Source organism: Notolepis coatsorum (genome assembly GCF_963971535.1).
Source record: "Notolepis coatsorum genome assembly, chromosome: 20".
NCBI lineage: Eukaryota > Metazoa > Chordata > Actinopteri > Aulopiformes > Paralepididae > Notolepis > Notolepis coatsorum.
This window is the reverse complement of record NC_140184.1, coordinates 48,371,080-48,395,231: the sequence shown is the minus strand read 5'-3', so window position 1 is coordinate 48,395,231 and position 24,152 is coordinate 48,371,080. Positions and strand designations below refer to the sequence as shown.

Below are 24,152 nucleotides of genomic sequence, written 5' to 3'. Positions count from 1 at the left end.
TTAGATTGAGATTAAGATTTGTCATGTACGAAGGTCTAACGACCGCACCGAAGAGTATCTGGAGCAGGCTGTACATGAACAGAAACAGCCTGATATTTATTATGCCGGGTAGGAATTGAAACCTCCACTGATGTTTAGATAGGCAACAAAGGGAAAAAACAACCCACAAACAATTAACAAACAGGGAGAGGGATAAGGGGAGAACAAACAAGGTAAGTATAATAATAAACAAGTCTGGATAAACAAAGAAACACCACTCTAACCATGCCGCTCACAGTGTAGGATGAACACCACTCTAACCCCAATGTTTGGAGTGTAGGATGAATCACCACTCTAACCATATAGCTCACAGTGTAGGATGAATCTAAGAAGGCCAACAAGATCTACATATATATACTTAACGGTACAAGCTCACCTGGATAAACAAAGAAACACCACTCTAACCATGCCGCTCACAGTGTAGGATAAACACCACTCTAACCCCAATGTTTGGAGTGTAGGATGAATCACCACTCTAACCATATAGCTCACGGTGTAGGATGAATCCAAAGTGGCCAACAATATATATATCTCCCACACAACAGTGGAGAACAATGGCAACCTCACTCTACTCTGGTCGATGGCAATTGACTGAGAATGAGGCGCCCAGACGTGTGTGTGCTGTCAGGTATTTGGCTACCCATCCCTCCTGAGGTGATTGCCATCAGCTGGCATTCATTAGGCAATCAGCACTCTTCAGTAGGAATGGGCAGCACCTGACAGGGAGAGAAAAGAGACAGCATTAGCTCTCATGTTCACACACACACACATCACATACAAAACATAACACATTAAATATACTAACCTGATGTTCAGAAGGTGTCATAAATACAGTAATAATGGTAATGACCAACCCACGTACCCAGGTACGTCACAAGATTAGATTAAGAATTTTAGAAGAAGTCTTTATGCGTAGCACACATTGCAACGTAATCATTCAGCGGCACACACATGTGATAGGCGACACATAACACACGCATGTATTATGATTTAATTTTTTATCCGTCACATCCCATCATCCTTCCCTCCAAGGGCAGCCGGGAGCAGGCATGGGTTGCAGCCAGGGTGCGAATCATGGGGGAGCAGGGGCAGCCATGGCTCCCCTAGATCAGACATCAGCTCCCCTGAAATCATGATTTGTGAATTTCTGGGGGGTCTCTAAATTACTGAAAATAAATGCTATTTTTGCCATGCATTTCTCATTTTTCTGTAATTATCTGTATCATCATCGTGTATAATAATAAAATTATGCTATTTTGATGTATCATTAATGATTTGCGCACTAATTCACTGTAATAGACAATAGCATAAATATGCACTGCAGATATACCCTATATCGGCACTGCAGATTTACCCTACTCGTAATAGATGGCAACATGCTATTCTTGCGTTTACCATTCGGAGCGTGGCGGCGCTGCAGCCTGCAGGCACAAATCAAACTTCATCAAACAAGCGTAATGTCGAAACTTAGTTAAATGAAATATCAAAGAAGTAAGCCTTCTTTTACAAAGAATGCGAAGCAGCCTGCTGCGGGGACTACTTCTGTCACATGCAGATTTTGAGAATTGGGCAAATCTTCACCATCAGGTCGGTGGCGATAATGTTGCATTTGCCTACTACTATAATAATGTTAGACTCGATGTGTTTGGTCGTGGACTTGTTGTTCGGTATTGGTTCATCCGTGTGTTTATGTGTAAATAGGACTGTTGTGTGTGAATTTTAGTGTTGGATCAGAGGGGTTAATCTGAGCATGTGTATTTTAATATGTGCGTCTCCATCATGCCTGCAGACCTGTGTGGTGTGTGGTTCTGTAATGTTACTCATACCCAGAGTCATATTCTATGACTCTGTTCATACCTATAGCCTAATAGGGCCCGTGTCGACCGGGGACGTTTTATGAGTTGTCAGCTCCTGTCTGTCATTCATTTCTATGCCACAGACGCTGCCGGCGCGTTCCTTTTCCCAGTGCCGCGCCTCACGTTTTTGCGCGTTCCTTTTCCCCACACCCGGGAGCTCCCCCAAAAATCATGGTATGGATCGCACACTGGTTGCAGCGTGAGGCTGCACCCGGGGACCCATCCAAGTGCTCCTGTCTTGGGATCTGTTCTGCATGTTTTTCCTTTGGGAGCACTGGGAGAGAACATGCAAACTATATATAAAAAAGATATCCCACCTGGGTACCTGGCAACCTGGTCCCCAAGGAGGAGTCGAAACCAAGACCTTCTGGCTGTGAGCCACTACACCACCATGCCGCCTACTTAGTTATACAGTCAGTCAAACAGCCAGTTATACAGTCAGTCAGTCAGTTATACAGTCAGTCAGTCAGTCAGTTAGTTATATAGTCAGACAGTGACTAGCAGAAAGGAGGCTCAGGGCGGGATCAGAATGGATTGCGCTGTGGGAATTGCACCCTTACCTGCGCGGGGTTTGCATGCAGATTCTGCTCCGTCTTTGCGAGCTATCCACTAAGGACATTGCACGGATGAGATACCAGCGCAGACACGCCCATTATGTGTGGAGTTTTTCCCTGTGCATTTGGCTTGCGGAGCAGTCTGCACTCCTGACAGGCTGTTGGCAGATATCAGGAAGTGGACAAATAAGCCCGGAATGAGGCATAGACACAAAATAAAATTGTACACAATTCCTGTGAGTCTATGGAACACATCTGTAAGTTTTTTTTTTCAATAAAATTCATTGTTATGTATTTTTAATCAAGTACTTTGGTGGACCACTTTCTGCCCTTCCAGATTCCAAGCTGTTTTTGGCTGGGCTCCGCCCCATACTCGCAATGCGCTTTGAGTGACAGTCACCCACCTGCACTGGCAGATACCTTTGGGGAAGAGAGAGAGAGAGAGAGAGAGAGAGAGAGAGAGAGAGAGAGAGAGAGAGAGAGAGAGAGAGAGAGAGAGAGAGAGAGAGAGAGAGAGAGAGAGAGAGAGAGAGAGAGAGAGAGAGAGAGAGAGAGAGAGAGAGAGAGAGAGAGAGAGAGAGAGAGAGAGAGAGAGAGAGAGAGAGACAGAGAGAGAGAGAGGGAGAGAGACGGACGGCTCGAGTCGCGAGTGTGTGTGGAAAAGCAGGGGCAGAGAAGGGAGATCGCTCCGAGACTCGCACCGTAAAAGAGAGAGAGAGGGAGGGAGAGAGAGAGAGAGAGGCAGAGACAGATAGAGAGAGAGAGAGAGAGAGAGAGAGGCTCATGCGGTGCAAGTCTCGGAGCGATCTCTCCTCTCTCCTCTCTGCCCCTGCTTTTTCGCACACACTCGCGGCTCGAGCTGCTGCGCGCTCTGTGCTCTCGTCTCTCTGTCTGTCTCTCTCCTTCAACGTTACACTAACTCCTCCAATCACAGTTAAGCATTCTTACACATCACAGATTGATGTAAATTCAGAATGGCTTGGTTTAGTGGGGTAGGCTCTCTCAGTATCAGCTGAACTGGAGGAATGGGACTGAATGAGAATTTCACATCTAGTCAGTGTTGGTACAACCCCACATTGCTAGAAAACAATGCAAACCACTGGAAAAGGCCATTTATAAGATAGTGGACCTTTAACACTTTGAGTGCCAGCCACGACATTTGTCGTTTTATCAGCCCCCCCGTTGAGTGCCGACGACGACAAATGTCATTTGATTTTTTTATTAGCGATCTGAATTCATATTTCATCAACCGAGTCTCCCGTTGGTACAGCAGCCCCTCCAGGAGCTCAGATGGGAAAAAAGCGCCCCCTATCGTCTATCCCTGTGTAACTGCAGGTCAGTCGATTAGACTGACCTGGGATCTGTAGATCTGTAGAGGTGGAGCCAACTGGCTCCATTGTGCTGGCGAGCCGTCTGATCAAGAGGGATCTGATCACGAGACGGAAAGCAGCCTGGAATATATATTTACAGCAGCCAATAATCAATCAATAAGCATGATCGATATTTGGAATGGCGATCAGGAATTGGAATACTCTTTTTGGAGAACATCTGATCTAAGGTAAGGAGTCTATGTGTCAGTGTGTGATCTTGAGGAAACGAGAGAATAGATTTTTCAGCCCGCGTCTATAGCGTGCATAAGTACACATATACTATTGATAATCTAGCGTCTATTTGAAAATGATTCATAAATAGGCCGACAAATGACAACATGTCTAGTGTATTCGAGAATATTCCAATAAATGCCGTTTATGGGGGAATCTTAAAATTTTCGGAGAATTTTCGAGAGAACGATAGCTTTTCGAAATGCTATAAAAAGGATATGAACCGATTAAAAAACAATCCGTTTCGACAATGTTGACTGCAAACAAGTCATTGATAAGCGACGGGCAGATTAGACACATAGCCATAATTTAAAACATAGATTAGGCGTTTTTAACGCTAACATTGAAGTGGATGATGGCATTCAACGGGGGAAAAAGGTAAACAAGGTCGGCACTGATAGTGTTAAGCAAGCTCTATACATTACGAAGTAAACAAAATACAATACGAAATGAACGGAATACTATTCACCATTAGTATTCCGTTAATTTCATTTACTTTGTAATGTATAGAGCTTGCTTAATTCGTATTTTCATGACACATTGCGTCCTGTGTTTTTGTCACTATCTTTCCTCATTGCATGTTTGTAATGTCCTATTCCAAAGACATTTGTCACTTAATTGTACTATATTATATTGTGCTATATTTAATTTCGTTTATATCCCATTTAATTGTATTCAATCTCTTTATTAAGTTGTAAAGCCCTGGGCCCTCATTTATCAACAATGCGTAGAAAGTGTTCTATTTCAGTTCCTACGCTCGGAATTTAAAATGTGTGTACGCACAGAAAAATCGGGATTTATCAAACGTGCGTACACAGGTCCTACGCACACTCCGTGTTGATAAATACCATTTGTTCTACGCTCCGCGCTCGTGCACGATTTTAAGTATTTGCATATAGAACCGCCTGTAATTAACCATATACGGTAATGAAACACCCCCATGAAATGTGGAAAAGTGGACTAAGCCGAGCGAACGCGTGTTATGGGAGAAATACGCGACAGGCTGACAGACGTGTACACGGTGATGTCGGATATGATATCTATTAACTTCCTAAAGACCATTGCTGCCTGGGCAGCGCAAACACTAATAAAGACCGTTAACGTTAGGTTATGACTATAACCAAGTTCTGTTAACACTTAGTGAACGCTCAGCATTTCATGCATATATCTCGCTTCAGCATATATACACTGAATAATTTCACAAATGTACCTTTAATGCCCGCATTCATCTGGCCACACCCCCATCCGCTTACCTATATAAGCAGGGATGGTGCAACACACTCATCTCCTTCCCAACAAATTTCATCACAATGAAAAATCAAGGGCCTGCAGCAGCGTCTAGACGCTGAGCGTTCACTAAGTGTTAACAGAACTTGGTTATAGTCATAACCTAACGTTCTGTATCACACTTAGCTCACGCTCAGCGTTTCATGCATAATAGGAGCTGAGCGGGAGCTAGAAGCTTGACAAATGTACCCTGCTGAGGCCCCCCACAACCATCAGACCAGGGAGGGCCGAGCCCCCCCGACCCCCCCTAATGGAGGGCACCCCCCCTATTAGAGGTTTACCGGGAGGGCGACGGACCCGACCGTGCGAAGAGGCACTCAAGCAACTCAACGCACAGGGTGAGCAGACCGTGGCTTGACCCCACGACTACACACACGCACAACCCGCATGCCACCCGGGAACGAGCGGAGGGAAACAACCTCGTTACTGCCCCCAGAATCACGGGGTCAAGGGCAAACCCAACCCCGTGGCAAGGCCGTAGCAGCGGAGCGCGAAGGAAGACCCAGACCCACCAAGGGACTGGACCCCCTGGAACGGGGGCCCGGAGAAGTCCATGATGCCAGCATCAAGACCCCACCAGGTGGGCACGTAGTGCCCCGCCCCCCACATCGCCAGCGTATCCGGACAAAGGCCCCTCAGCCGAGCGGGCCCCGTCCCGCCAAGTACACCGCCTGGCACACTGACCCTGCAACAGGCAGTCAGCATGGCCGTAAGCACACAAAAAAGGTTAACCAACGGAAGCAGGCAGCGCACCGGGGAAAAACCAGGCAACAGGCTATTAACCCTAGCCTGGAGACTGCGGACGAGACAGGCGCCAGAGGGGACAGCTGAACACAGCCGCCCCGGCGGAAGGAGCGTAAGCTGGCGGTGTTGCATGACCAAGCCTCCATTTAAAAAAAACCCACCCAGAGGGGTTGAGGCAGAGAAGGCTGACACGATTGGCAGACGTCATGAACGTGCAGGGGCACCCTCAAACGGTGAACCCGGGAGTTGACACTGCTCCAACACACCAGGGAATCAACCACCTTGGCGTTACCCAATGCGGTGGTTGTTCCTATAACCCCTCAAGAAAAAACTCCAAAACACACCTGCGGGTATACACCGGCTATACCGCAGTACAAGTGTTTCAGTTTTCAAAAAAGGGTTAACCCAGGCCTACGGGTCGACTAAACATTACTTCGGACCGGGCCTGGCGATACGGGAAGCACAGGGTCACCAGAGGAGGTCAAAGACCACCCCAACAGGCCCCTCTTCGCCATGCGTGAGAGAGGAGCGAAAAAGAATGGAGAACCAGCCCCTAAGCACACCGTACTTGGTATTCCCAGGCGGTCTCCCAACCAAGTACTAACCAGGACCAACCTGTGTAGCGGCCGAGATCCGACGAGATCGAGCGTGTACAGGTTGGCATGGCCGTAAGCCATTACGACAGTGCTGAGTAAAAACGTACCCAACCAGGGTCTCCATAGCGCTTAACCCTGTGACACCCGGACCGACCTGGCATTTTTCCCCCTGAAAAAAGCCCAAGTCCCTCAGGGTACCAGAACAGCAGATCTGCATCCCCGGCGGACAACGGGTTCAACTGATCCGGACCAGCGTGACCAGAACCAGTCCCGTGCCCTAACCACGCCGACATGCCTACTCCAGGAGAAAGGGCAGATATGCGTGTTGATCTTAACATGAAAAGAAGGCGCCACCCAGACGTTCAGGCGAACCGCGCCTGGTGGCCCACCCCAAGGGCGTGAGACCCCTCTACATATGTTCAGATCCATTCCGTCATCATCCCCCAGACATGAACGAGAATCCGTCGATAACCAACCCAGGTCGTGGGATGTGGTCGTCGGAAGAGGAAAAACCCCCATCTCAGTTGCTTTATAAAAACGCTGTTTTAACCTCAAGCAACCAAGGCGTGCCAGTCAGTCGCCTGTTTACAGCGAGCTAGCACTATACGTGCGTCGGGACACACCCCCATCAATGCACAGGCTATTTAGACCGGTCATTGAATCCCCAAGGCGCCCAGGGGAACGACAAGAGGGGTGTGACACTTCCTAACTTCAACACTTTTTGAATAGAAAAGAAGGAAGCACCAACAGTATGTATCCCAGTCTACACAGCCGGGGGTAAACATTTTTCACATTTTCACATCCCACCACCCTCCCATAGGAAGGAGACGGGGATCCCCAGAGAGACTTCCCACGCGAGCTGTACAGATTGAAAAGAATATATTGCACCTTGAGCCATGTAAAAAATTGGTTTTAGGGCTCTCCGGGGAAGAGGCACTGAACCCATACACACTCAATAATCGAATTGAATCGAATACACAATAGAATAGGACACCTTCTAGAGGGTCCACTCACTTTGACAATCTGAGGAGGAAGGCTCTGTACTCTGATGGAGGCTCCCTCACATGGAAGGAGGAGTCCGAACTCACAGAAGGCCCGAATAGGCGCTTGGTGAGGAGGAGCCCTGACCACCCCCCCGAAACAGATCCATCACATGGACCTGAACAGCACACGGAAGTCCTACCAACAGAGACGCGCACGGTGACGTACTCTATGGCGGGGGAATTTCTGCGGTGCACACGCCCAATATTCCAGGCCGTGGGACCAGGAAACTCCCCCCCCCCCCCCCCCCACCCCGTAACGTGCCGAACCGCAACGTGACAGGAACCTTGAAGGACAGGGGGTGTACCCCTGACCGACAGAAACAAGGGGGAGAGGAAAGGTTACCAGTTCACCCCTTTACGACCCCACACCCATGATACGATGTAATGACAAAAAGAGAATATGACACAGTCATAGTCAGCTCTATGAAGCGTTTGACAGCTTCACACAGCGCATGAGCTAACCTGCTATCTGATTTTTACTAAGGAAAAAACACAGAATAGAGAGGGCTCTCTAAGAGCCCCGGTCCAACATACACATGTGCTTCTGTGGCCAGTCCAACCCAGTTGTAGGTCACATGACACACACAACCCATCATCACCTACAAAAAATGGCAAAAACACTCTACAGAGGAACGCCGTTTTTCATAATGAGAGAATACATAATTCTCGATTAGTATCGGCCACAGGCCTTGCTAAGCACACACGACAGCGACCAAACAATCTTTTCTTTTAGGAAAATAAAGTTTCTCCAGCAGTTTTAGCACAACCTCAGCAATCAAGCTAAGGGTTACATCGCATCCCTACCACACAAAAGACACAATGTAGTGCAACAACATGTCTGATAGGAGGATGAAAAAGTCCCAGGGTGGGGAGCTCCAGTAGCTCACCACGTACCGCGAGTGCTATTTCAGCGCCGTGCACAACCGCGCTCGCGCGGATCTGGGGCTGAGCGCGTTCGAATCCCGGACGGCAGCCGTGCCTTTCCCAGAGTGTCTACCCCCCCATCTGAACCCTTTCAGCCTGCTTCTGTCGGTCGAACTTGACCAAGTATGAATGAGAAGAAAAAGCGATAAACGCTAAAAGAACCAGGTGACTGGTCAAAGTTTAAAAAAGAAAAAGTCTCAGGGAACCGGGGGGAAAACACAATCCTCCTGCTTTACCCTTAATACGGCCAGTTAAAACAGGAAAACCTGTTAATATGTGAACACACTGTTCATTGTCATCACAGGCTGAGAAAAGAAAATTCTTTACTCATTTGTCACTAAGCATAGCTTCATAGGTTAGTTACCCCTTAGTTGTGAGTACACGGTACATAACAACACACATGATGTTTCTCACACAACAACCAGATCATTTTCACATCTGTAACAACAACCCGATTTGCCCGGAGAAGCTATTTACCAGTGACAAGACAGTTCACACAAAACTTGCGTCGTATCCCAAATGTATTGCAGCAACACACGTTTTCTTACTGCACCTGGTATTCCCAGGTGGTCTCCCATCCAAGTACTAACCAGGGCCGAACCTGCTTAGCTTCCGAGATCGGACGAGATCGGGCGTGTTCAGGTTGGTATGGCAGTAATGGAAAACAGCGTTATTTACAAAACATATAGAAGGTAAAGCCAGAAAGACGCGTATAAGGTCTGGCCAAACCTTGTCCTACCCGGAGCGTAGATCAGCGAAGTGCAGTCTCAAGACACCGTAGAAACACAGCCATCCTGTGTTGTTCGATCTGGGCAGCGTCGCCGCTCTACCCGTCGCAACGGTCCCTTTGTTGACGCAATCCTTGCCGTCCTGGCTCCGGGCAGGATCGACGAACATCCCCTGTCAAAGATGACGTCGTAGTCAAGAGTGTAAAACATGTTATAATCAAAGCACGTTCAACAGAGTAGCATTAAGCTAACGGCCGCTCCAACCGTCGGTCGCTACTGCCCCTGCTCGCGAGACACCGAGCGAACGGCGCACGCGACCAGAGGAGAGCTCACGGCGGCGCGCGAGTAGCCGGAGCTACCTCGCGCTGGCCTTGTCCGATAGCAGCAAGCTAACGTTTCCTAGTGATCACAACAGGCTAGCGCCGCAGCTAACAGCTGACTGGCTAACAGTAGGCCCAACCTCAGTAGGCCACGCAGTGATCCCAGCAGGCTAACGCCGCAGCTAACAGCTGACTGGCTAACCGTAAGCTAAGCAGCTATCACCTGAACTTGTACACAATGATATAACACTCACCCAGACAGGCCGCCGTTCTGAAACCCTCCTCACTTTTTAAGAGAGAAGAGAAACAAGATGTCAACACAGCTTTACAACAGTGATTTTACCAACACCCGACGGAATCAGCACAATACCAAACTGGCCTGTGTAGCTGACTTGAACATAGATCTTCCGCTATCGAACATCTTATGCACATATCTCCTCGTGAAAGAATACTCTCATTTGGATATGAAAGATGGGGCTTAACACGGGACAGAGAGATACCCACTCGTCCAGAAAACACAGGGATCACCAGTGATAATGGTCGCGGCCCACTAGTTAAAACTACAATGGTCTTCAGACCAAGGTCTTCTGTCGCCTAGGCGGCTGAACAAAGGACCCTAGCCTGGGGCCGGTTTTCATAAACATTGTCAATTAGCCCCCATAGCACTAACAGACAAGTGAAGCCTGCCAGCAACAGTACTCACCCAACCTGAAACCCACCGCTCCTCACAACAGCGGCGCGTCACACAGTTCAGCTGTGGCCTGAAAGGTTTCACCCCAACCAACACAGCAAGGAACTGCAGTTGAGAAGCATGCAGCGGCGTGCTCCCAATACGAAAACCGGTGGAGGGTTTTAGAATGATCACCATCTTCCAGACACTCCAGTGATGAAGACAACATCGCCGTATTTTCTCGAAAATAGTGAGAGAGAAAATAAAGATATGATGTCAACGTATCTCCTTGTTCTTCCTCTCCTCGTAAACATTGCTTTTCCAGCCAATATTTTTCTCCATGTCAAGTGGGCATATGAGCAACACGTTGCTTGTGATGAAATTTGAGAAGGAGATGAGTGTGTGGCACCATCCCTGCTTATATAGGTAAGCGGATGGGGGTGTGGCCAGATGAATGCGGGCATTAAAGGTACATTTGTGAAATTATTCAGTGTATATATGCTGAAGCGAGATATATGCATGAAACGCTGAGCGTGAGCTAAGTGTGATACAGAACCACTGTTTGCCGTTGGTGTCATTAATAACCATGCTGGAATATGACTGCCTTTTTTCGTTTCGTTCGATTAATACCCAGGGATTAAAGTTCTCTGTCAATTTGATTCCAAATCGCGACGGATTTTATCTAAATGTTCTACCTGCATGGTTTAATATGATTTGTAGAGGCATACAATCTATTTTGATGTCGGTATTAGGTATAGCCTATATAAATTATATATGCATAGCCTACATTATGCAACAGTAATTTGCGCATAACGCAGCATGGCACAGACATGTTACACGGAGCCCTATGAAGCCATACAGTAAACTAACTTGATCTTTAATATAACTGTTGTCCTTGTATCTTTACGCTTATGAAAACATTTAATAATATGTATAGGCTATAGGCCCTCGTTTGGCCATAATAGCCTATTCTCAAATGACTAAATCTCCTCGCTGACGGACCCATGTATAGCCTATATCATATTCCTATATGTCTCCAAGGAATCGTGGGGCTCGGGGAAGAAAGGGAACCCCTGCTATAGTCTATCCTTTATTTTTTTTATTGATATTTTTCCCCCTCCTTTTTCCTCTGATTTTCTCCCATCCCAATGTTAGTCGTTATGCCAATTCCCAATCCCCTTCCTAGTCGCTGCGCACTTACCCCCCACAGTCGGTCTGGGAGAGTGGAGGCTATCACGTGCTTCCTCCGACACACATCCAGCCAATCAACCGCTTCTTTTCACCTGGCAGCGCGGACTCTCACTGAGAGGGTGTAACGTGTGGAAGGATCACACTACCCCCCTTAGATCCTATCCGCGCTGAGCAGGCGCCCCGACCGAACTGTAGGAGTCGCTGTTTACAACGACCCGGACCCACCCCTCCAGCTTTCCCACCCTCTAATACTGCCAATTGTATTAGTGTGAACGGCCAGCCAAGCTGGTGACAACGCCGGGAGCTGGATTCGAACAGGCGAATCCAGCAGTCGAATCCAGCGTCTCCGGCGTTGGTGACAAACGCAATCTCCGCTACGCCACCTGACCGCCCATAGTCTATCCTTTATAATGTTATAGGCTATTTTATTATTTCTATTCTATTCTATTCTATTCTATTCTATTCTATTCTATTTATGATTTGTTTCCATAGCCGGTCTCAGTTATGCTGTGGCTGAGATGGGTCAGGATTAATGAAGCTGATAGGAGACTGCTTCTCGGCTATACGAATTAAAGCCACGATTGAATAGAATGTACTTCCTTCTTGACAATAGCATATACTATAACAATAATACGAGAGCATACAAGAACAATGAATCTCACTGCCATGTAGCCTACGCCATATATAGCCTGCCTATGTGATCAATAAAAACGCAAACTTGAATTCCATCATATTTATATGTTGTGTCTGTCCACTATGTTCGTTACTTTGTTATTTCCCCCCCCCCTATGTAAAGCGACCTTGGGTCTCTTGAAAGGCGCTATATAAAATGAAGCTATTATTATTATTATTATTATTATTATTATTATTATCACGTCTGTGCGGGAGCTCACAAATAGACTGTGTTAGTCTCAGTGAAGTTTCAACGGAGGTCATCTATTCTAACCAACAAATTGAAGTAGAAAGGATTTAGTTGTGACCAATCTTATTTGGAAACATGACACACAAAATAATAGTATTTCGCTTTTTATTTTAAACAATATTTAATCGCGTTTGGAGGTGGGTGTTCTGCGTCTGCCCCCCCCGTGCCAAACAAGCAGGCCAACCTCTTGTTTGCGCGTGAGCCCGTTATAATTACACTACTGTCGCTATTTTACAATTAACTATAATGAATTACGGGTCATACCGAACACGTCAGTCAAACTAATGCACGAAAGCTTATTTCCGCGTTGCAGTATTCATATTCTACCGCTGGGCGCCAGGTACGCATGGTCAGAGCTGTGCGTAGATATACGCACAAAATCAAGCACACGTTCAAATTGATAAGTCCCACACTTTGCTTAGAAATTATCATACGCACGGGTTACGCACATATCTGTGCGTACACACCATTGATAAATGAGGGCCCTGGCCGCCTAAATATTAAAGGCAACCAACTTGTGTCTAACCACGCCCAACTTGCATCTAGCCACGCTCCCGCGGCGACGCAGCAGCAGCAGCGGAGCTCCGTCGCGGCAGCATTATGTAGCAGTAATCCCCCCTTTTTTTACTATCCAGAACTAGCTCAATTGGCAGCACTGCATTGCTCTGGATCTTACGGCCCGTTGCTTGCAAGTTCGATTCCCTTTGTCTTAGTTTGTCTTAGAGAATGGCAATATTTTTTAACGTGCATTCTTTCGCCGGTTAAGTTTAGGCATTGTTTCGGAGTTGGTTAAGGTTAGGCATTGTTTCGGAGTTTCTTAAGGTTAGAAGGGTTAAGTTTAGGCGCTGTTAAGGAGCTGGTTAAGGTTAGAGTTTGTCTTAGAGAATGGCAATAGACAGCCTATTTCCGCGCTGCAGCGCGAGGCAATAGACAGCCTATTTCCGCGCTGCAGCTCTCTCGCGCTGCCGTGGTCACATGGGCGTATTGGCCAATCAGAGAAACGCTAAACACAAGTTGGTTGCCTAAAATATTCACGCGCCCTGGCCTATATTTGATTTCATAATTCTATTCTATTCTATATTTCATTTTATATTACACCACCTCTTTATTGTGATTAGCACCCAAAAGAGTGAAGGAGAGGAGTTATTTTTCATTTAATATTTAATAATAATAATAATAATAATAATAATCATTATTATTATTATTATTATTATTATTATTATTATTATTATTATTATTATTATTATTATTATTATTATTATTATTATTATTATTATTATTATATAGCACCTTTCATAAAACCCAAGGTCGCTTATAGGGAAAACAAATAAAAATAACAAACAGACACAACTTTCAAACTAAAGTGGGAAACCAACTCAGAACCAAGCATTTGAATTTACATTCTTTATAATAGCGTTCACAGCCAGACTTGGAGCAAATCATGCCACTTTGCGAAGGCTATCTCGGCCTGTCTAATCCTCATGGACCCGACGACACGTTATAAATAGTGGTGTCAGGCGATTAAATTAATTAATTACAGGATTTGTAATTAATTAATGTAATTAATCGCATAACCACCAGTCTTGTTTACTGTCCCATCTTTATTCTTTTTTAAATTGAACTTGCTGTTCAAAGGTCCCAGCAGTTTGAGATGCCATCATGTTCCAGCTAATTCCTTACATTTTTTTTAATTTGTTTGTTTGATAGACAACGCATGTGGAAGGAAGTAGCGCAGCCAAAAGTGTGTGTAGTCTTTTGAAGGAAGAGACCCAGGGCTTTCGATGGGCTTTCGAATTTCGAAAGACTACACTACCTAGCTCATGCCAGCCCCTGTCAATCATCTGACTTCTGGATTTACTTTTTTATTTCTCAAATTTTTCAGGATTATCTCCCACAAACCTGAATGTTATTGCCATAAAACAGAACGCAGTTAGTTTCTCTACCTTTCTGTGAACGTCTAGCAAAAAACGGCGTTGCAATCTGATGAAAAATGGTGGAGAAATGTACATTATAAAAAAGAAAACGTACAGTACATTTCATTCACGGTTCGTGGCAGAATTCAGTACTGTATCTACAAAACTTTCTGTTTAATCATCTTCCCTTTATTCATTTGCTTAGCTTTTTCAGGTCTGGTCCATTGTAGCATGGTGTTATTCACAGTAAAATAAAAAATAAATAAAGAAATTTGAATTGATATTCTCATTTGGTTAATTACAATTTACTCAAGCCTAGTAACATACACAGTATTTCTGACACTGGGAATATATTCCCTGATATCCATAGATGTCCCTAGAATCAGATACCAAGAACATGCAAATGGACCATTTAAAAAAGAAATCTGTAAATGTTTATTCTACGTTCTTATGGAATGAATTATTTTAATAAGACAACATTAATAAATACGATTGCATGGGATCTCTGGGTGGCTGCTCAATATCATCCTTTTTTTTTATCAAAACTTTTTATTTTTTTTTCAACATGAAACAAAACATATATCACAAACAATACAATAATAATACATAAAAAGACTTCCCAATACAATAACTTAACAACACATGACAACACAATAACTGATACAGACTGTACAGTGATCATCCTACATGGACACTCGCTCGTTCTCTCCCCCCCCCCCGCTCACCCAAGGACCTCAACATGAGTCACACTCACAATACATTATTCAGTAAAAAAAACTAAAATCAAAACAAATCAAAACAAAACAAATAACCAAACTTATATGCGTTCTTTTAACTTTGCCACTGCAGCCAACCAAATTGCGATATTAGATTACTTAACCCCTACAACACGTGCCATGGATATCTCCAAATAGATCACATCAAGGTAGGTGAGAAACCATACCTTCGGGCAGAGTTTGTCTGGGTGAAACCAACGTGAGGCAATACATTTTTTTGCGGCTGTGAGGCCGGCCAAAATGAGTCTTTTCACCTGTATAGAGGTCGGTAATTGAGAGAGATCATTCAATAACAATACAGAAAGAGATACAGGTATGGTTAAAGAGAAAATGTCCGAGAGCTGATATGTAACATTTTCCCAAAAACTCACAACAGGGGGGCATTCCCAGTACATATGCATAAATGTACCTGTGGCGCCGTTTGGACACAAGGTACATAAAGAGTCAGGTCTGAGACCCATTGAATTCAATCGTCTAGGGGTTAAATAAGTCCTGTGAATAAAATTTAGGTGAATCTGTTGGTGATCTGGGTTGTGTGAGGATAACTGAACATTTTCCCAGACTGCATCCCAATCAAAATCTACATCCAACTCCGGGACATCCTTTCTCCAAATCGTATCCAGGGGAAGGTCTTTATACGAGGACATGAGTAAATGGCGATAAAAGTCAGAAACGAAGCCTCTCGATGTCTCTTTGTCATAAAATAATTTGTGAAAGTGGTGATGCACTAGTGGAGCGTCCCATGGCACTCCATGAGCCTTCAGAGCTGCTCTTATTTGTAAATAAAAGAAAAAGGAGGTTCCGGGGAGATCATATCCGTTGGATATATCCTGAAAAGAGCGGAGACCAGAGTTATCGAAGATATCCCCCAATGTGTGTATGCCTTTCTTTTCCCATCTAGGGTATCTAATAGGTTGTTGTCCAATAAGGAGAAGATTGTTATTAAATAGAGGGGAATGCGTGTGCCATTGTTGGCGTTTTTTACCCCCTTTCTGAGTGTCACGCCAAGTCTGGATCACATGTGTGATAAGAGGTCCAAATCGTAATTTACATTGTTTAGTTGATATGTTGGTATACACAATATCCTGAAGTCTATATGGGGACACCAACTTCTCCTCCAATGGTCGCCAAGATACAGCTGCTTGAGCGTCAAACCAAGTGATCAAAGGTCTCAGAGAGAAAGCTTGAAAATAATATTTAAAGCCTGGAAATGCTAAGCCCCCATCGAGTTTATTCCTTTGGGCAGTTGATCTCTTCAAGCGCGGGCGTTTATTGTTCCAAACAAATTTATATGAGGCAGAGTGCAATTTCTGCCAGTAACCAGCAGGAGGAGGTAACGGGAGCATGGAGCTGATAAAGTTAATTCTGGGTAAAATATTAATTTTAATTATTGACGCACGGGCCTGTAATGAATTTTTTAATTTGGACCATCTGTTAAAGTCATTCGTAATCATGTCACCCAAGCTGGAGTAATTATACCTTACCGTCTGGCTAATAGTGGGGAATATTTCAATCCCGAGACATTTAAAGTGCTCCACCATAAGTATGTTTGCCGGTAGGATGGTAGCCTTCGCAGGCTCATTAAGTGGAAGAAAGGCAGATTTTGGCCAGTTGATCTTAAAGCCGGATAGGCTGCCAAATTCATCTATCACGCCGAGCAGATGAGGTAGAGAGACGGATGGATTCTGCATAAACAGGAGTAATATCATCAATATCATCCTTGATTGCTTCCAGAGTGATATTCTCCTTCGAAATATTCTTTCACGGTCACGCCTGGCATTACGATGCCTGCGTCTTTCAACAATTACTGCTGCCATGATCACCTGTGACGCTGGCAGTGACGGTGGCATGATGTCTCTTTATAGCACTTAGGGATTTGCCCTTATTTACCACCATGTCTGTGAAGACTGTAGGTACGTAGCAAGCTCTGTGCAATTGGTGCGGGCCATTGTGGATACCGAGCAGATTCCGACGAGGCTCATTTGCATAGAAAAGGGACATGTTCCGCCCATATTACCTCATTTAAATACATGCCAATTGCACCGGATGCAATGCTGACGGAACGCATGCGCCACCTCATTTCACCCATAGCGCGTCCTCTGTGGATACCAAACAGAGTTTCAGAACGATGTGCACCGGCTTTCCGTTGAAAAAAGCCGTGCAAACCCTTTGTGGATCCCGCCCTCAGTGTCTTAGCATCCATCTGAGCAGTTTTAGTGGTTTAGAGATGACTCTCTTACTTTCTCTCTCCCCCTCTCTTTCTCTGTCTCTCTCTCTATCTCTCTCTCTCTCTCTCTATCTCTCTCTCTACACCATAGATCTTCGGCTACTCTTATCAGTGGGGGTCTAATGCAATGTCCTTAAGTGGGGGTAGTGGGATGGTTGATGTGCATTAGGGCAGTGAACATTGTACAGGGATGGGACAGAGGCTTGCTGATTGCTTGATGTGGTGCTGTGGACGCTGTCTCATTAATCACCCACCCCCCTCCGAACTCTCTGACAGAGGACACATTTAGACTAGACAATTTACCGTTTATTCTTGCAAGTGTGTGCATAGAAGCGTGCAATTGTCTCATGAAATGGCAAGCAGTGGGGATGGGATTGTTTTGCTAGTTCACTGAGTGAAAAGGCCATTATTTCATGATCCAAACTGAAAGAAAGTTCTCATCTTCACCTGTTTTTCAGTCGAGGATTAACAGTAGATACAGATACACTTGAGTATTTAATTGTCTTTGCTGTTTTGTTGTGGCTGTAAGAGGTTTGTTTATGTTGGTTATCTTTGTTATGCTTGGTAAAATGATTTGTCACATTAATGCGGTCAACAGATGAATCCCAGTGCTCTAATGGCAGAGAGATAAACTGCAGAGCTGTGGAACTGTTTAAATGCACATCATTTTTCACTGGTTGGTCGTAGTGCAGGACGGAACAACAAGGCAGGTATTCAGCTCAGAGAGAAAGAGAGTTGAGAGCAATGAATTAAAGTGTGGCCCACCTCTCTGCCTGCAGCCCACCTCCCTGCCTGCAGCCCACCTCCCTGCCTGCAGCCCACCTCCCTGCCTGCAGCCTACCTCCCTGCCTGCAGCCCACCTCTCTGCCTGCAGCCCACCTCTCTGCCTGCAGCCCACCTCCCTGCCTGCAGCCTACCTCTCTGCCTGCAGCCCACCTCTCTGCCTGCAGCCCACCTCCCTGCCTGCAGCCCACCTCCCTGCCTGCAGCCTACCTCTCTGCCTGCAGCCCACCTCCCTGCCTGCAGCCCACCTCCCTGCCTGCAGCCCACCTCTCTGCCTGCAGCCCACCTCCCTGCCTGCAGCCCACCTCTCTGCCTGCAGCCCACCTCCCTGCCTGCAGCCCACCTCTCTGCCTGCAGCCCACCTCTCTGCCTGCAGCCCACCTCCCTGCCTGCAGCCTACCTCTCTGCCTGCAACCCACCTCCCCTTATCGCTCACTTTTCTTCTTTTAGCAATTTTCTTTTATCTATTTCCTCCCTAAGCCTGTGTTTTATCTATCCTCTGCCTTTATCTCCCTTTTATATACGTCCCTCTCCTCCGCACATTCAGCCCTCACTGCGCTCAGAGTGCAGTAGCTATTCCAGTGTGGGGTGCTACTTGGACCCTTCTCCCCACTTTGACAAAGGCACTCGTTAATAGAGTCTTTGACTAGAAACATATGAAGTGTTCCTGACTTCAGTCTAGACAGTGGTGGTTTTTATCAGTGTACAGCAGTGATGCTGTGGCGTTGCCTGGTTAATTTCCCCAGACCCTGGGCTTAATTGTGCTGCAGCGATGCTGCCCTCCCCTACCTTCTCTCAGGGCATCATTACCATAAATCAGTCTGCTTGTTTCTTCATTACCAGCCATAATGGGCACTGCTTGTTTGGTACATATTGATTGGCTATTGGATAAACATGGCTGTTTGTCATCTGTGGACAGCGGCATCTGTTCGACATCACTCTCTCTCTCTCTCTCTCTCTCTCTCTCTCTCTCTCTCTCTCTCTCTCTCTCTCTCTCTCTCTTTCTCTTGATGTGCTCACTCTCACTCACCGTTCTCTAATAGACTATGTTCTGTTATCTTCACCTCATACATACATATGTATACATACATTCACTTCAAGAGTTATATCTAATGTAACCTCAGAATTGAACGGTTAAAAAAATTCATGGTTTTGACTTATTTAGCGCAGCTGTTTTTTGTGTGTGTGTGTGTGTGTGTGTGTGTGTGTGTGTGTGTGTGTGTGTGTGTGTGTGTGTGTGTGTGTGTGTGTGTGTGTGTGTGTGTGTGTGTGTGTGTGTGTGTGTGTGTGTGTGTGTGTGTGTGTGTGTGTGTGTGTGTGTGTGTGTGTGTGTGTGTGTGTGTGTGTGTGTGTGTGTGTGTGTGTGTAAACATTTGCGATTGTTTACTTTCTTCATTCTGGTCCAGCCTGAAGCCAGAGATGGCTGTGTGTTGCTGGTCACACACAGAGTGAAATTGAGCATGTGATCTGATCCCCCAGCCATCAGTTTGGCTCAGTTAGCAGGGCTTCTCTCTCTCCCTTTGTGGATCAATGTCTCACCATGGCTTCTCTTTCTCTCCCTCTCTCTGTCTGTATGTCTCTCTCTCCCTCTCTGTATCTCTGTCTTTCTCTCTTTCTATCTCTCCCTCTCTGTCTCTCTACCTGTCTCTTTCTCTCTTTCTCTCTCTTTCTCTCTTTCTCTCTCTGTCTCTCTACCTCTTTCTCTCTATCTGTCTCTGTGTGTGTCTCTCCCTCTCTGTCTCTCTCTCTATCCCCCCCCTCTCTCTCTCTCTCTCTCTCTCTCTCTCTCTCTCTCTCTCTCTCTCTCTCTCTCTCTCTCTCTCTCTCTCTCTCTCTCTCCAGGTAAGTCGTCCACTGGATCGGTGGGGGAGGTGTCAATGCAAGTGGATCTCATCTCTCACCCCGGGACCGGAGAGCATAAAGTCAGCGTGAAGGGTAAGCTCCTCCTCCTCCTCCTGCTCCTCCTCCATGCTGCAGTCCCTCCACTTATTCATCATACTAATTTACATAATATTCATGACCTGCAGCTATGTTCAAAAGACGTACCACTGTCAGCACGTTGACATTAGCTAAGTTCCCATCCCTTTGTCAATCGAATTTGTCAAGCAAATTATTTCAAGTTCGCAATAAACATTCATGCAAATTATGCTGGTGAAAATGCATTCCGAATGATGATGATGCAAATCATCAAACCAGCATCTACTTGGAGTGGACGAGGTGCAGGAGATCTCCACACCACCTGGACGAGGTGCAGGAGATCTCCACAGCACACTTTGTGCCACAAGTGATAGACGGGACTCATATCCCAATTAGACCCCCGTCTGAAGGATACAGGGATTTTGTAAATAGAAAAGGCTGGCCATCAATCAGTAGTTGAACTACAGGCAGTAGTTGATGATCGTTATAATATCAGGGACATTTGCATGGGCACGCACGGCAGTGTGCATGACGCGGGCAGTGTTCACATTAGTGTCCTATTTAAGAGTCTGTAATGTGGAATGTTCTAGCAAAAGCGTTTTTATTAGGATGTTTCTCAAGTTTCAAGTTTCTTTATTAGTTGTCATACAGAAGTACAGAATACTTTTATACAAAATGCTTCTTTCTGTTACGCTCCAGACTGTGCTAGACAAAAATAGGTAAGTATAAAATAAAATAAGTATAGCAAGTATAATCTTTAATCTTTCAAAATGTTCAGTTGCTATTGCATGCACTCGTCTGTGTTTCACTACACACATGAGTGCATGCTTACCAACTGTTAGTCTGCAACACTACTATCACCGACATCTAAGAAGGGAGATCCCCCCTTGAATGGCCCTTCTAAGGTTTCTCTCCTCCACACTGCCTGTGGTGCATTTTTCCCTATTGTTAGGTTTTGGTGAGTTTTTCCTTACCTTCGCGTGGGGTATGTCTGGGAGTGCTTGCATTCATTCATTTATTTGCATTTATTTTAAATTTGTTGGACCTTATGGTGTTCTTGTTTTATTCTTGACTTATTGTTATGTTTCTTCTTGACTTGTTTAAAGAAGACGTGTCCGGCCCATGGGGACATTAACGTGTGTTGTCAGGCCTTACAAATACATTTTATTTGATTTGATTTATAAAATAGAAGTCACGTACGTAGGCACAAGTGTTCAGTATGTACATATGTACAATGTTCAATGCAGAGTAGAAGTAACTGAGTTACCATACAATATACTATACAATATACTAATATGCAATATACTATATAGTGCAAAGCAGAAATGGGATGAGGTACAATTTAGGTACAATTTACAGTAAGGTATGGGTTGTAGTGCAAATTCTTTACCAATAAATATAAAGTGTGTTTAGGTGTTCTAAAGTGTGTAAAGTGGGTGCTGCAGTGAGTTGTTTGTTTAAAGTGAGTGTGTGCGTGTGGATGTGTGTGCTGTGAGTGCATTTGATGGTTGTTACATAGTGTTATTGTTCGTTGAGCATCCTGATGGCTTGGGGATAGAAGCTTAGAATATATAGCTCAGAATGGCAAATGTATGCAATCCCCCCTTACAGACATTTTCAAACTTGACAACATGAACATTCTAAATGGGCCCAAGTTTATTTCCTGTTGCAGTGTTTGCTAATACAATAGCTGACAGGAAATAAACTCAAGCTGTTCTCCTAGCAGCGCAATTCCACTGAAATGGTCTAGTACAGGCTTCTGTGCCAGTCCACAACAGTTCAAGTGAAGTGGTCAAGCCTAGGACTGATACAGCTGATATGTAACATAACACATATTATATAAGCTTTTATCCAAAAGGACTTACACATTCTGTATAAAAGGTATTCACGTAAAAATAATGAAAGAAGGGTGTCTGCCTTTCTTTACGTTGACAATATAGTTTTGTTATCTGAATTGTTTGAACAATGGAAACTGGATATAAATACTGCTAAAACTACGGTGGTACTCTGCAGATACGTGCCAGTGCCTGGAACTTTTTTAATTGTAAATGGGCTCCTGTCTGGCTGTTAAGTTGTTAGTGAGTGTAAATACTTGGGCTAAATATGAATACATTTTGTATCTGTCATGCCCTCTACCTAACCCTAACCCATGCCCTGTACCCTTGGTGCCGTCGTTTGCCTTTTAGCTGCTTTACTAAGATGTTTGACTCACTGGTTCCACCCATTATTCAAACCATTATTTATACTCGAAAGACAACTGAGGTTTCCCTCATTTACAGTTATGTAGCGTTTACATACAGAGATGGGGGCCGTTGGAACAGACGAAAGTCACAGCACTTTGCGAGCATCTAGCGCAGGGGTGGCCAACCCGTGGCTCGCGAGCCGCATGTGGCTCTTTGCCCGTCAATGTGTGGCTCTTCCATCAAATAAATATATATAACAATACTATTATTTTTTTCTTCTTTCTTTTTTATGTCACTCAAACCTACATTTCATTGTGGTAAACCTCATGTTTTTATATTCAGAGGTAATTATATAGTTTACACTGTTTATTTTTCTCATATTTCTCATATAAGCTGTCGGGTCATCTGACCCGTTCCTGGCGGGAATTTGTGGCATTTTCTCCATGGCTGTGCTAGTGTTAACCACGGCTTCAGTGGATAACCCAGATCACCTGCATTTAAGTGATATTTTAATTACAGATACCCCAGTAATAACATTACAATTTAATTAAATACAATTAGGCCTGAATGAGTCGTACGTTCCTCCCAGCCACTGGCAACTACATTTATCAGCCAAATGCACATTTGACCGGGTGGAATCCCTTTCTATTCACATAACTGAATTTGTTTATTGAAGGCGCTTTGACAGCTACATGAGTACAGTCTATTGCTCCGATGATGTTGAGTAACCTGCCTTAAAATCCTCTCTTGACCTCGGCCTTATTATTGATATTGGTTTTGTATGTAGTTGGGGGTTGGGGAAATGATGACATCCAACACTGCAGGCATAATCCTGCTCATGGAGGGTTGGGAAATGCCTGATCCTTTTTAAAAGTATTGTAGAAACAGAAATATATGTACATAAGGTTAAATCCAGGTGGGGAGTCCTCTTATCTATTGAAACAGGAAGATTCACAAACATGGCTTAAACTTAAAATGGCGTTGCTACGTCCGGCTGCCTCATTGTGCGCTCCGTCGAAACTGTGCTTACTTTTGTAAATTTTTATAGTTTTAAGAGTTTTGTTTGTACCAACTGTTGATGCATTTAATGTGTATGACCGTCAGTCACTCATTGACATTGGATTAAGACAAACTTACCAACTGGATTGCTCTCTGGATCGGCTCGCTGAAGAACAACAATGGCCTGCCGAGATCCTGGGCTGCGGCCCACGCAACAAAGGAGGCAGACGGCGAGGAAGGAGAGCTGGCGTTCGAAACAGACTGTGATCCAGGCGACACAGAACGCCATTGCACAGCATATTGTTGGCCAATGTGCAATCAATAGAAAAAAAACTGGACAACATCAGAGCATGGATTCAATTCCAAAGAGACGTTAGAGACTGTAATGTTCTCTGCTTCACCGAGACGTGGTTGATGGCGGACATCCCAAACCACGCCATCCAACCGGCCGACCATTTCTTCACTCATCGCAAAGACCGAACGGAGGAAGAATCCGGAAAGAAACGGAGGTGGAATAGCTTTCATGCTGAACAACAATTGGTGTGATCCAGGCAACGTGAAGGAGCTTTCAAATCACTACTCCCCAAACCTGGAGTATATATCCATCAAGTGCTGGCCATTCTTTCTTCCGAGAGAACTAATGTCGGTCATTCTGATCGGAGTGTATATTCCTCCCCACGCAAACACTGGAGTCGCGCTTTCCATGCTTCACAACGAGGTAAACAAGCTCCAAGCAGCTAACGCTGACGCTGCTATTGTGGTTATGGGTGATTTCAATAGCGCAAATCTGAGAAAAGTGTTGCCAAATTTCTACCAGCATGTGACTTGTTCTACCAGAGGCGGGAATATTTTAGACCACTGCTACTCGCAATTTAAGAG

At 45.1% G+C, this 24,152-nt stretch overlaps 1 protein-coding gene across 1 annotated transcript in view; it reads left to right on the top strand.

The window, feature by feature from the left end:
* Positions 1-24,152, top strand: part of LOC311247027 (protein unc-13 homolog C-like) — a gene marked incomplete at both ends in the record, with an annotated part of 325,735 nt that overhangs the window by 282,066 nt on the left and 19,517 nt on the right. The window contains 1 exon segment of the mRNA XM_084337310.1: positions 20,017-20,109. Within this exon segment, the coding sequence (XP_084193436.1) occupies positions 20,017-20,109 (93 nt within the window).